Below are 13599 nucleotides of genomic sequence, written 5' to 3'. Positions count from 1 at the left end.
GATAATTTGAACCATAGCTAGCTCAAAAAAATTAGGCTCCCGGATTCTGTGAAAATTTATATTAAGATCAATGTAGAATTATATTTAAAAGAGTAGCCATAGTATGGGAAGAAAAAAGTACATAAATCCCTTATAGAAGTATAGCCATAACTTTAGTTGAACATGGTGTCTGACAATTTCATTTAAAAAAGTACTTTATATACTTTCTGTCATTACAATGCACTTCTATCTTCATGCTACATTTTACCAGTACTACTGCAAAATACTAGAGAGAAACAAGAAAGAACTTACGGGGAAATTGTACACCCAGAGGCATATGCATGATGGCCTGTGTAACGGATATCACAACGTACAATGTTGTTGGAATAGTCTGATTCCGGTACCAAGTAACTAGGATTGACGCTAACCTAGAAAAGAAATACATGCTATACTTTATAGGTTTCATATAATACTAAATATGTTTGGGTTTCCTAATTAATGAAATGTGATTACCTTTAAAATGTAATTTCCAGGTTTAACATCTGTAATATCAATCCACTGGCAGTCTATATCAGCGTTGTAGGTATCGTAACAACCAGGACTCAGCCCCTAGAAATGTAATGCTAATTTTTTAAAAATTGAAAGAATAACCATTTTAAAATACAATATAATAAGCATGTATTACTCGCAGAATAAAGAAATAGTCACTTTTCTTCTGTAAAGATTATTGGTCTATTTTTGCCATATTTGGAGCCTTCAACAGTCTTCAAATACAGCCAGATTTTTCTTCTTGAGGTATTTAATGTCTAATATTTCCCCATAGCTGGTCTAAAAGCCAACAGTGACATCCGTTGGAATAAGCTAGTAAAACAGATGCTTATGCTGCTGTCCTCTAACAGCTATCATGCTTGAATACCCTGAATGGATAGCAACATTTAAGCTACATATATAGTCTTCACAATTTCCGATATACAAGGTCCATCCCTTTCTCTACCATGAAATTATTCTAAGAGATATCTTGACTGGTTCTAGGGAAAGTAGAATGTTTAGTCACAGACTTTGTGTCACTTGGCAAGAACAGTCTTGGCTACAGAAAGGAAGGTCATGGGTATATTGAATGCTGGCAGCTGAGTATGTTTTTTAGATTTGGAATCAAACTGCAGTCTTCAGTAATTGCTGAGGAAAATGCTTCATAAAATGAAGCTATTAAAATGATCATGTTAAAATGAGATGGAGATAAAAACTCAAAGTATGATACTATATTTAAGGCTTGATACAGTTGGTTACTTATTTATAATTGTTAGATAAATGCTGTACAGACTAAATATTGCCGGTTGCATCAGACGTAATATGCTTGTAAGTGGTGTCAATCAAAATATAGTCAAGGACATTGTTGCAATTTATTATGATGCAATACAGTTCTATCAGCTATGAGAAAACTGATGCAATGCTGCTGAAAAATGTATGTAAGAACAGGAGGATGCCGTATGTCTATAGCAAGTCAAAATAAAAGAAGAGAGAATGTAAGTAATTTTCACCTGAACAGGACCCTAACACAAGACATCTGAATCAAGATTTCATCTATGGTCTATTAAAAAGATAAAGGTTCCCCTCGCACATATGTGCTAGTGGTTGCCGACTCTGGGGGCGGTGCTCATCTCCGTTTCAAAGCCGAAGAGCCAGCGCTGTCTAAAGACATCTCTGTGGTCATGTGGCCAGCATGACTAAATGCCAAAGGCGCACGAAATGCTGTTTATTTATTTATGGTCTATTACCTTCACTATTAATACTGTTACTTTTAAATTTTAGGTAGTATTAAAGACTAATTATTAGATTTTTGCAAATACAGATCTAGTTTCATGTGGATGATATAAGAAGATGGTCTTTCCTGTTTCTTCCATTCAGCCCTTTACAGTTTTCTTGGCAAGATTTTGGAAATGGTTTACCATTGCTTACTTCCTAGGACAGAGACTGGCCCAAGGTCAGTTTGTGACTGGCTTTGTGCCTAAGGCAGAACTAGAATTCATTGTCTTCTGGTTTCTAGCCTAATGCCTTCATCACTACACCAAACTGGTCCTGTAATACTTATTTGTAGAACATTATACATTATTATTTGATTATTTAAATTCATATTTAATAAAATACTGTTCATGAAACACTGCTAGATATTATTACGTATATACTGTAAGTAAATAATTCATAATACTAAGGGCAGAAAGATGCAAGCCTAAGATGATGATAATGTTGGTATTTCCTTTAAGCCAATGCACCAAGAGAAGTGAGCAAACTATTACAAACTCAAGTTGATATTAGCAAATCTACTCATTAAAATTAAAGCAACTCTTAACAGCTGCAACTTTTTTTTCAGGTTTATGTGGAAGTTTCAAAAAATTGAGCTGCTTAAACAAATCGCAAAAACAAAGAAAACTACTCTTGTGCAGAGTATAAAGCATTTCTTTCATATCATTTTCAAAATATGAACAACCCATCATCAACTATCTGTCTACCAACTAAGGCAGTGTTTCTTAATTTCAGCAACTTTAATACTGGCTGGGGAATTCTGGGAGTTGGAAGTTCACCCATCTTAAATTGCCAAGGTTGAAAAACACTCAGCTAAGTAATTCTCTGTACCAAGCTTTAAAATGCAATAAACCTTTGGAAAGGGATCTAGTTACTAGTTACTATAGGTCAATATTAAATTGAAAATGAAAATTGTTTAAGGAAAGACAAATTGCTAAACTTGAACAGATTATACTCAATTTAACATGATGGTTAATCAATGAAAATTAATAGCATTCTGGAAATGAAATTTACTTAAAGAAAACTTTAAGAAACACTTGCCTCAATTATTTGCATTACATATTGCAAGTGAATAAAACAAATGATTTACAAACTCTTGTTATGTACTAAAGGACAGCTATATTCCAAAAGGCAATAGCAAAATCAAGATTAGGTTCAAAATTATGCAGTCCTATGATTTTTATTTTCATTCTTTATTCTGAGGGAAGATTATCAGGAACTGTTGCCCATTTTTAAGAAAACTTACACTAAGATCCCCAGAGCAACTCTTCATGGATAGCATTCTTTGTACTATTCTATTAAGGATACTGGTAGTCCTTGACTTACTGTATTACTGTATATTAAGCCTGGAATGATGGTTGTAAATCATTGTAGTCATAAGTTGGGGTACTCATATGATGAAGTAATTTTCCAGCCTTTTTTGTGGACGTTGTTCAGCAAATACAGTGGTCATTAAGCAAATGTAGCTTGTAGCCAATTTTTAACTCATTCATCTTAATAGAATGTCAGAAACCAGCAAACAATGTTGTGAATCCCAGTCATGTGACCACAGAATGTTGTGGCCATTTCGAATGCTGACCCACCCAACATATACTCATGTGACCCTGGGGGCAATAGCATTTATGACAGCCAGGGTGATTTACAGCCCATCAAGCACAAATTTCTTGGCTGCCATAATTTCAGTCATAAACTGAGGACTATCTCTATTTTATAGTAACTCATTCTATCTCGCAATAGAGTAGAAAGATGTTACTCACCATTCCTAAAGGAAATTAAACATCAGTTTTCATTCATTCTATTCCTAACTATTTTCTGGTAGATTAAGCATTTTAAAACTAAATCAAAAGATATGAAACTGTTCATGATATACTTCTTTGTAATGCAAAGTTTCATAGTGAGTAGAAACTGACAGCTGATATTAATCTAAATTCTACCTAAAGAATAGCAGTATTAATAATTATACATTACCTGTGTATGGGCTGTACATGCAAATCGCCTATAGTATCCATAGTCACAAGAAGTGTCTTCAAGACAAAAACTTGCTTTGTGTCCTTCAGCTACTCTACTGTGTGAGCTTGCTTCAAGTAAGTCATAATGACTGAATTCATCCATGCTGTGGTAATGTCTGTTAAGAAATTAACAAACAAGATTACTTTAACTTATTGCACCAGGAATCAACATCTTAATAATAATTTGGACCAACAAATTTTAAATGTTGCAGTATTCAATTCTATTAGGCAAATACTTTGAAGCCAGGTGATTTACAGCCCATCAAGCACAAATTTCTTGGCTGCCATAATTTCAGTCATAAACTGAGGACTATCTCTATTTTATAGTAACTCATTCTATCTCGCAATAGAGTAGAAAGATGTTACTCACCATTCCTAAAGGAAATTAAACATCAGTTTTCATTCATTCTATTCCTAACTATTTTCTGGTAGATTAAGCATTTTAAAACTAAATCAAAAGATATGAAACTGTTCATGATATACTTCTTTGTAATGCAAAGTTTCATAGTGAGTAGAAACTGACAGCTGATATTAATCTAAATTCTACCTAAAGAATAGCAGTATTAATAATTATACATTACCTGTGTATGGGCTGTACATGCAAATCGCCTATAGTATCCATAGTCACAAGAAGTGTCTTCAAGACAAAAACTTGCTTTGTGTCCTTCAGCTACTCTACTGTGTGAGCTTGCTTCAAGTAAGTCATAATGACTGAATTCATCCATGCTGTGGTAATGTCTGTTAAGAAATTAACAAACAAGATTACTTTAACTTATTGCACCAGGAATCAACATCTTAATAATAATTTGGACCAACAAATTTTAAATGTTGCAGTATTCAATTCTATTAGGCAAATACTTTGAAGCCAGGTGATACTACTTTCTACATATTGTAATTCCAATTATTATAATAAAATATAGCCTTTAAGAACATTGTTATATGCTGCTTTTTTAAACAACAGGCAACTGCTATTTCCAAATTTCCTATTAGATTAAGTAAGGGGCTAAATATGGAAATTAGATTCATGCACTATTAGTCTTGTTTTAACAATATATCTGATTAAAATATTTGTCTTACTCTCATAAATTCAAGATTCTTCTCTTTATGAAAGGTTTCCTTTTTTTTAAATGAACCTAGTAAAATATGCAAAATAAATGAAAATTAAGGTTTCAGGTCATCTTCTAGTTCTACATATATGCAAATAGGTTTGTTTGTTTGCATATTGTAGTTCTATTGTCATTTTATAGACCAGTGGAAGTGTGTCCACCATTTTCTATTAATTTTATTAATGCTATATATGCCACTGCAAAAATTTGGTTAGCAATATATTTTTACTGGGCTCTAATTGTCACCTGGATTTTTGCAGCCCAAGTATAGTGGCCCAAATCTCAGCCTCCCTTAACCAGATATCTCCTAGGCATTTTGGAATTACAAATCCTAATCCAAGGCCACATATTTTCTCCTTACTCTGGCTGCAAATTCTTACTAGTTCTGTTGTATCTAAAAAGCCTCCGGTCTGAGAACCCTGAGATATGGAATAGAAAATTAAATCACACACATTTCAAAATGAATGTCACTTTTATGATCAAAAGTCATAAAGACTGCCAAAAGCTATATTCTGATTTTTGCTAGTGTTTTCATAATAAAAAATAAGGTTAACCATTATCTTTGCAGTATTTTTACATGCAGATAATTCATATTTACACAGAATGACTCCATATTAGATACCTTTACCCAGTAATGCCTCCATTACAATATTTAAATATCATTTATCCTTTCTTTTCAATTAAATTTGGTTCGTATTAAAGTTTATACAAACATTAAATTAAGATGATTGGTGCCACGCTTATTTTTAGTATTCTAGTATTATCGTGTTTACATCCAAATTATGTACCATTTTATATATTAAAGTCAGCAATTCATTTTGATATCTAAAATACTCCTTCATTGAGCTATAAATCAAAAGAAAATGGTTATTCAAAGAAGATTCCAATCTATTGACAATTTCTTCAGGAATTTCCTGAATTTACACAGTGCAACCCAGGAAAAGACAAGAGGAGCTGCCCAACAAGGCTCATGTTTGCTGCAAGTTATCTTAATGTTTTCCACACAACAGCAACAAGAAGAGTGGAACAGACAAAAACAGTAAATAACAAATAAACATAATTTAAAAGTGCCATATTGAACACTTCACTCACTGATGACAGCTGTGCCATTCCCATGAGTATCGTGGTCGGCTTGGTAAGAAATCTGATGTACCTTGATTTTTCACTCTCTGTGGAAATCTCAGAAGTACTCGGTTATCATAGTCTCTAACATCTGATCTGTAAGCTGAGCTGCAAGAATATGCATATGAAAAGAGTGAAATTGTTTAACAAGTAGATCTTAGTTTAAAATGTCATATTTATATTGTGTAATTGAATACATCCTCTTGGAATTCATCAGGTTTAATGCAGCTTTCATCAGTGAAAACAACGGGGAGTTAAGTTAATCAGGACTAACATAAATCCCATTAACTGCAATGGTCCACCTTAAGCATGACTAACAAGGATTCAACCCAGTGAAAATCCACTGTTTTTAAGATTCTAAAGCTGTTAAACCAATTGTTATGGAATGTTTACATTAGAAAAATATTATGCAATTTAATTGATGTTTCTCATTCTTTCTAGATAACCAAGACATTATTTTTTTTAGTTGAATCAGACTCATTTACAGGAAATGTGGAACTATTCTCAACAGTATAATAATCTCTTTGAAATCAGTATTCATAACTTCAAAAATAAAGTTAAGACCATAAAATATTTCCATTTTTATTTAATTCGACATAAAATACAGGCAAACACTATTGGTGGACAAACTCTTTTGAACACTTTTTTTCTAATTAATATTCTTCCTTTGAATAAAGTCACTAAGCAACTCAGGTTTTCTGTTTCTTTCAGAAATTATGGAATTAAGAACTAAGGATAAATTTCCTGACAGTTAGAACAATTAATCAGTGGAACGACTTTCCTCCAGAACTGTGATTGCTCCAGTACTGAAGGTTTTTAAGAAGAGATTGGGCAACCAGCTCAATTTTTCTACAATTTTTTTCTTCCTATTATATCTGTTGTTGACCCCCCCTCACTTTTTTCTTCCCCATCAATTTCAGCAGAATTCATTTGTTTTATCAATAATTTTTCTGATTAAAAGAAAAACTGAACAGAAAAATTTAGCTGGAATCGTATGATATTCCTAGTTTCATCTGTAATTTAATTCCATTTCCATTAAAAAGAAAATCCATATGGATATACAACTATATCCAAGAAAAAGTACCTGCCTCAAGTATAATATTAATCAAATTTAGACTAACATTGCTTGCATTAGTTTGAGTTATAAAAATTCATTTGGAACTTAGCCCTAAAAGTTACTGGGCATTTTTTTACAATTGCTATGGTCAAATAAATCAAATATGTGTAGGTTGTCAGAGCTCTGTTGCAACATCTCTACTGGAAGTAAGTCTCATTCAGTTCAATTGGGCTTAATTTCAAATATCTCTTGTCTGTCTATTATTAAGCTTGTGCCAAGGATTCAAAAGCAGTGCTTCACAAATTAAAATTTTTCGCGTTTAAGCATTGACCACCTTTCAAACCTTGTTGTCTCCTTTAGAAACTGTCCTTGGTGTTTCACATGTGTGCCTATGAACTGTAACAGACACATTATCTTTGCAATAGCAGTTATGTATCCATGCAGATTAATGGGCAAACAACTAGCTACAGCTTTCAAACTAGCAGCACAAACCTTGAAGAGGGCACAGCTACTTGTTAAGTTTCGGAGAGATGTGCTTTGCAGGATCCAATCTACATTAGCCACTGGGACCAAACATTTATTCTTCCAAGCTTTTGGGCTCCTGCTGGACCCTGTCATCAAGGTACTTCTCTCTCTCCAGAATATGTGTACTGCAGTGTCCTATGCATTGTATTTATATGGTTCCTGATTATGTGTATCTTTTACTTAATTGGGGTGTTTATGTCTGGTTATGAAATTATTTTTGTTTCTTTGTGCCACTGCACCCTCGGCTCCTATGTACCTGATAGGCTGGTGGTAGATCAGCACTTCTATTGACTGACAAGGGGCCCATTTCTCAGGCTTCAATCATTTCTCTGGCTATTTTTGTCCCTGCTCGCCCAACAATCAAAGTACCTGCAAAATTGAACGTTCATTGTTCATTGCGATATGAGGCTACCAATGAGACCTGAACTCTTTGGTAGCCTCACACTGCAGTGAGCAAGGATATGCATTTAATTTCACAGCTACTATGAATATTGGATGAACAGGGACAAAAATAGCTAGTGAAACAATTGAAGCCTTGGAAGTCAATAGCCCTTGTCAACTTGGAAGAATAAGTCGGTCCTGGTAATCGACTTAGATTGGATCCTACAACATTATCCTGGGACACATATATTTACCTTCATTCCTAAGAGATGCTTTGGTCTGAAGGATTTCTGTGAGCTCTGCTGACTTCTAGTATCATGTATTATCATAGCTTTATCCTAATGCATGTTTATTGAAAGCCCCACTACATTTAATATAACTTACTTCCACATGTATGCATTCGATTACAGCTTCATTATGAAATGAAATGCACTGATTGTGATTTGGTATCTGATTATCAATTAATCTAGATGCTGAAAAGCAATGAGTTAAAAAATAGATTAGAGTTGGGAGATAGCTGATAAATAACTGCAAATTACAATAATCAAACAGCAATTTAAAAATTACTTTCTTCTGTTGTGTACAAGAGCAAAGTGCTCAATAAAGGCTTTCTTTTCAAAAATTAATAAAGCTCTGGGTTAATGAAAAACAGATCCTGGTAAGAAAATAATTCCTAAACAATCAAAGCATGGAAACCTTATGTAGCTTGGTCATCAAGCTTTCAGCAGACATTAATAAAAACAGTATGTTTTATGAATTGGAATAGTAAAGGAATTTTCTCCACTGCTTATATTCTATTGAATTCATGTCTTTTTCCCTCTTGTTAAGTTACCAGTTCAATTCAAAATCTTTGATAATGTATCCTGGGCACAAAGCAATAATGTTCAAACAATAGGTGCCTCATAAAGTTAATTCTTTTATAAACCTGTATTCTATAGTTTTGGCTTCTTCAATCTAGTGTTCTCCAAATATGTAAGCATTACTAGAATTCCCAGGCAACATGGGGAAAGATTGAGATATTGGGAATTGTACTCTCCCAAAATCTTTAGGAAAAGACTGAAATTTATTCAATAATCTTTCCATCCAACAGGTATTTTATGAGGATATGAAATCAAAGCCATCCTTCTACTTACCTAGCTAGACAATTCTCTTCAGCAGCACACCTCAGGTTGTACATCGATGTCTTTTGGACATAAGTGGCTGCTTGGATGTAATAAGGATCTGGCACTAAATCTGGCAACCCTGCAGTGCATCAAATCACACACAAATATACAGAAAATAGATCAGGCCCAGAAAACATCTACAAATTTTACTCTTGAAAAAGGCAGCCAAAGTTGCAGTTTTTAGTCATAGTGTGACAAATGGGAACCCTATACTGTACACAGTCATTTAGTAAGACCACAAATTACTTTTCAGAAGATCAAAAGAAACATTAAAATACAATGTGTCTTCCAGATTGAAACTATTATACCACATGATTCTGTAAAATATTTTTCTTAAAGGCATTTTCCTCATGAGGCCACCAGCTGAGGAAAACAATACCTTTGCCAGATACCAGAAATGTGTCTAGAACAATAAATTTTGCAACAATAGATATTCTCAAGCAAAAGGCTGTGAACATCCATTAAGTGGGCTATATTAACTAAATAACAACCAAACATGAGCCTCAAAATGAGGCCAACAACAGCCTATCTTGAATTTGAGTTGTTATCTAGGAGACCTACATTTCTACTTTTCAAGTTTGGTTCCGTTCCAGTGCTGAACTCTCTGGATAGCAGCACTTGAAATAATACAAGTAACCTTGACCAGCATATCTACAAAGCTTTCTTCTTGCCATGGAATAGTCACGTCTAAAGTCAAGGGCAAGCTGTTTAAATTCTAATAAATTGATATGCCAAAAGGACTGGAATCCATCTAAGAAAACGAACCACTGCTAATCATTAACACTTCCCCCCCCCCTATAAATCCCACTTCCGAATGGTTGCTGCTCTATTAGAATGAGGCTCCTCTCTTCTCGTAGCCCCCAGCATCGTCGTGTTTTGCATTACTTTTGCTCTCAACATCTTATTTTTTTAGCGCAAGATCCCGACCGACTACCGGGCGAGGGGGAGACTTGGGACCAGATGGTGATCAGCGGATGTGGGGCTGGCGGAGGTGAAATCCCACAGGCTGCCGAGGAGGGAGGGACTTGCCACGCGGCTTGGTTGGATCTGCGGGTGGGGGTGGGAGCTCGCTTTTTGGAGGGACACCGTTACAGACTCAAGCGGCTAATTCGGTATCTGCGAGCAGATATTTAAAAACTTCCTTAGAAGAGACGTGCAATACTTCGCCTCGTTCCTTTTAAGCTAAGGGCGACCACAAGCCAAGGCAAGCCTGCCCCGCCGTCTGGTGCGACTGGTTGAAATGCCCGCCCTTACCGTATTGAAAATAGCCGGTGCCGTACCCGGGCCGGTAGCGGCCTCTCTGTCGGGGCCGCTCATAGGTATCATGGTAGTTATAATAAGGGTTGTCGTCCGTGTACTTGTACGGGTTGTACGGGTCGTCCCCCACCATGACGTCTCCGCGGGGTGGCTGCCGGAGATTGCTTAGAGTAAAGCCAGTCCCATTGCCCGTCCTGGCGGTGGCGCTCTCCGCTGGGCTCCCTTGCGCTCCGTCTCGGCCCCCGTCCGTGCCATTTCTGTCGGATTGTTGCTCGTAGCCGGCTTGGAACCAGTACTGCGCCTCCGGTTTTCGGGTGGCGGCGGCGGCGCCTCTGCCTGCGGCGGGTCCCGGCGCCCTGCGAGGAGAAGTGTCGTTGCCCCTGAGGAGCAAAACGTGGCCGCCTTGCGCGGGCTCCTGGCTGACCCTACGCCGCGCGGGTTGATACTGGGAGCCGACGCTGAGGAGGCTGTACACCTGCCCGTTGTTCTCCCATTGAATTCGCTGCCTCCACACGGCGGGAGGAGGGGGCGGTGGATTCCTCGGGGGCATCCCGTCCGCCGGCAGCCACAGCAGGCAACTCCAATAGAAACACGCTTGCAGTTGGGCAAGGCCCAGGAGAAGCGGAGTCCGGGAATGGAGGCGCATGGCGACGGCGTGGGTCTCTCACAGGCGAGCGGGAACTCCACTCGACGACACTACAGGACTGGGGAAGGGGAGCGCCCTCCAAGGTCCCTCCCAACTCTCTTATTCTGTTAGGTCAAAAGGAGCAGTTGGCGGCTTTCCTCTTTTCTTTTCCCAGCTGCAGACCGCCGGCTTATTTTGCGCAAAGCGAGCCAGCCCACCTCGTTCTCTTTCTTTTCCTCCCAGTGCTCTCTTTTTTTGCAGCGAGATGGGATTGGGGAGGAGGAGGAGGAGCAGCCTTCGCCTCGTCCTCGCTTTCGCTGAAGTCTGGAATGAAGCAGTGGGAGAGAGGGAGAGAATTGGAGGAAGGGCGGAAAGGGGGAGGAGATGAGGGATTTCAAAGTTTCTGGCACATTTGCGAAGTTACACAAGCCCATTCTGGCAGACGGATTCTCTATTTGTTCACGTAATGCCATTGGAAACGTGCAAGCCCGATCGTTCCTCTTCCTCTCTGGTTTTCCATCTTTTTTTCCAGCCTTATTTCTCCCGGTCGGGAGAAACCCAAAGAAGACAAACAGCAACCGAGTGCCACTCTGGGTATTTTAAGAGTCTCTGCAATCGGCACGCTTCTCGCCGTCTAGGGTTAACAATATGCAGGCATTTCACTTTCCTCAGACAATTTGGTCTGCCAGGAGGTGGGGCGCTGCCAAAATATGCAGAGAGAAAAATGCTATTAGATCACTACCACAACTTGAGAGACAAGAAAGCAAAGTCAGAGAGTGAAGAAACATGTTTTCTGGGAAATATTTTCACCGAAGACATGTCCCAGAGTTGGACCTCTGGTGAGGAAACTTGGTGGTGGCAGGATGAAAAAACAACAGCAGCACATTCTCCTGCAATGCCCTTGAATTGTGGCCCCAAATCCTCCTCAAATAAACTTGTGCATACCAACTTTTGTTTTTCCCTGGGTGAGTCACGGAAGAAGTTCGTGACAGATGTGAAGGCATGAATTTTACAAAGAGGTGTAAGTCAAAGTGTGTTTCCCATGGAGCTGACTGTACATCACATCAGAAATATTGCTGGGGTGGGTAGGAGAAATCATCAGTTTCACAGTTTCCATTTCTTTAGACCTCCAAGCAGAATCGTGAACCTGTTTTTCCCAGAACAATTTATAGATGCTCTTTGAATCCAATTAACATATAACTTCTGTTATTAACAGGTTTTATACTAAGAGTAACTCCATCTTGCTAGAATTCAGTCTGAGTTGGTTTAGACTGTCCAGACTCACAACCTGCAGGTCTAGATCGTTTTTCACCACATCAGCAAGTCAGCCTGAGATGGATATATATTACTGGTTTTCATCAATATAGAAAAAATAACTTGTTCTAAGAGATTGATGATCTCTTCCTGTGAATTTATAGATATAGAAAAAGAATAGTGAAAAGGGCCAAATGATGAAGGCCCCAGCTTCCCTTCCTACACCAATGAAGAATAGAATCACTCCAGAAGCAGCAAAGTTTCTGTTGAACAGTGACCAAGATGCCCAATCTTTGCCCAGGATGGTCCAAAGTGACACCATGGTCAATGATACTGAATACTGCTAAGAAATCTCCAGTTTCTTTGGTGTTGGAGGGACCACATGAATCCTGACACAGATCATCTGCAAAAAATGGGTAAGGAGCTTTCCAATCCATTCCCAAGCCTGAACCCTGACTTGATCCAAGGATCTAGTTACTTTGCTTCATTCAGAATGCTCTTTAAATGCTGAGGTAACTTTATCTACAATCTTGCCTATAAAGAAAGGTTGGAGATAGAAGAGTGATTATCTAGAACAGCCAGGTCGAGTAATTGTTTTGTCAGGATGGGACCAGAGATGGGTTTCAGCAGGTTCTGACCAGTTCTGGAGAACCGGTAGCGGAAATTTTGAGTAGTTTGGAGAACCAGTAGTAAAACTTCTGACTGGCCCCACCCCCACCTATTCTCTGCCTCCCAATTCCCAGCTGATCGTGAGAAAATGAGGATTTTTGCATTAAACTTTCCCTGGTGTGGGGTGAAAATGGAAATTTTACAGTATCCTTCCTCTGGAGTGGGGTGGAAATGGAGATTTTACAGTATCCTTACCCTGCCATGCCCACCAAGCCATGCCACACCCATCAAGATACAACCACAGAACCGGTAGTAAAAAAATTTGAAACCCACCACTGGATGGGACATATTAACAAGTATTTCAAGATTGTAGCAGCATCACCTACCTCAAGGAAGCTTTCATCATTTCATTTATCCAATCTTGTACCCTGTTTCCCTGAAAATAAGACATCCGCTGATAATAAACCCAATCGGGGTTTTGAGCACATGTGCTAAAATAACCGCCCTCCCCCCGAAAATAATCCCTCCACGAAAATATTTAAACGCAGAGCTGGAAATCAGGTAAGATGGCAAGAGGAGCTCCATCTTGCTCCACGCACCCGAAAATAATAAGACCTCTCCGAAAATAAGGTCAAGCACTTATTTTGAAGTTCAAAAAAATATAAGACTGTCTTATTTTCGGGGAAACAGCATTACCAGTGGTATTAAAACA

General features: G+C 38.0%; 1 protein-coding gene across 2 annotated transcripts; it reads right to left on the bottom strand.

Annotated features, from left to right (window-relative positions):
* Nucleotides 1-287: 287 nt before the first annotated feature.
* On the bottom strand, nucleotides 288-11371 carry LOX (lysyl oxidase). Of its 2 annotated transcripts, XM_058166317.1 has the most exons (6): nucleotides 10397-11371; nucleotides 9113-9221; nucleotides 5987-6124; nucleotides 4370-4526; nucleotides 493-588; nucleotides 288-407 (listed from the first exon to the last, which is right to left on the bottom strand). In XM_058166317.1, the coding sequence occupies exons 1-6, from the start codon at nucleotides 11043-11045 to the stop codon at nucleotides 288-290; spliced, it is 1269 nt and encodes a 422-aa protein (XP_058022300.1). In that variant the 5' UTR covers nucleotides 11046-11371. The 2 variants fall into 2 exon arrangements, with proteins under 2 accessions (XP_058022300.1, XP_058022299.1); XM_058166316.1 differs by lacking the exons at nucleotides 4370-4526; nucleotides 5987-6124; nucleotides 9113-9221; nucleotides 10397-11371 and adding an exon at nucleotides 3748-3900.
* Between the last annotated feature and the right edge of the window lie 2228 nt (nucleotides 11372-13599).

The sequence above is a fragment of the Ahaetulla prasina genome, chromosome 2, assembly GCF_028640845.1.
Source record: "Ahaetulla prasina isolate Xishuangbanna chromosome 2, ASM2864084v1, whole genome shotgun sequence".
In the NCBI taxonomy this organism is placed as follows: domain Eukaryota; kingdom Metazoa; phylum Chordata; class Lepidosauria; order Squamata; family Colubridae; genus Ahaetulla; species Ahaetulla prasina.
This window is presented reverse-complemented; position numbering and strand designations above follow the sequence as displayed.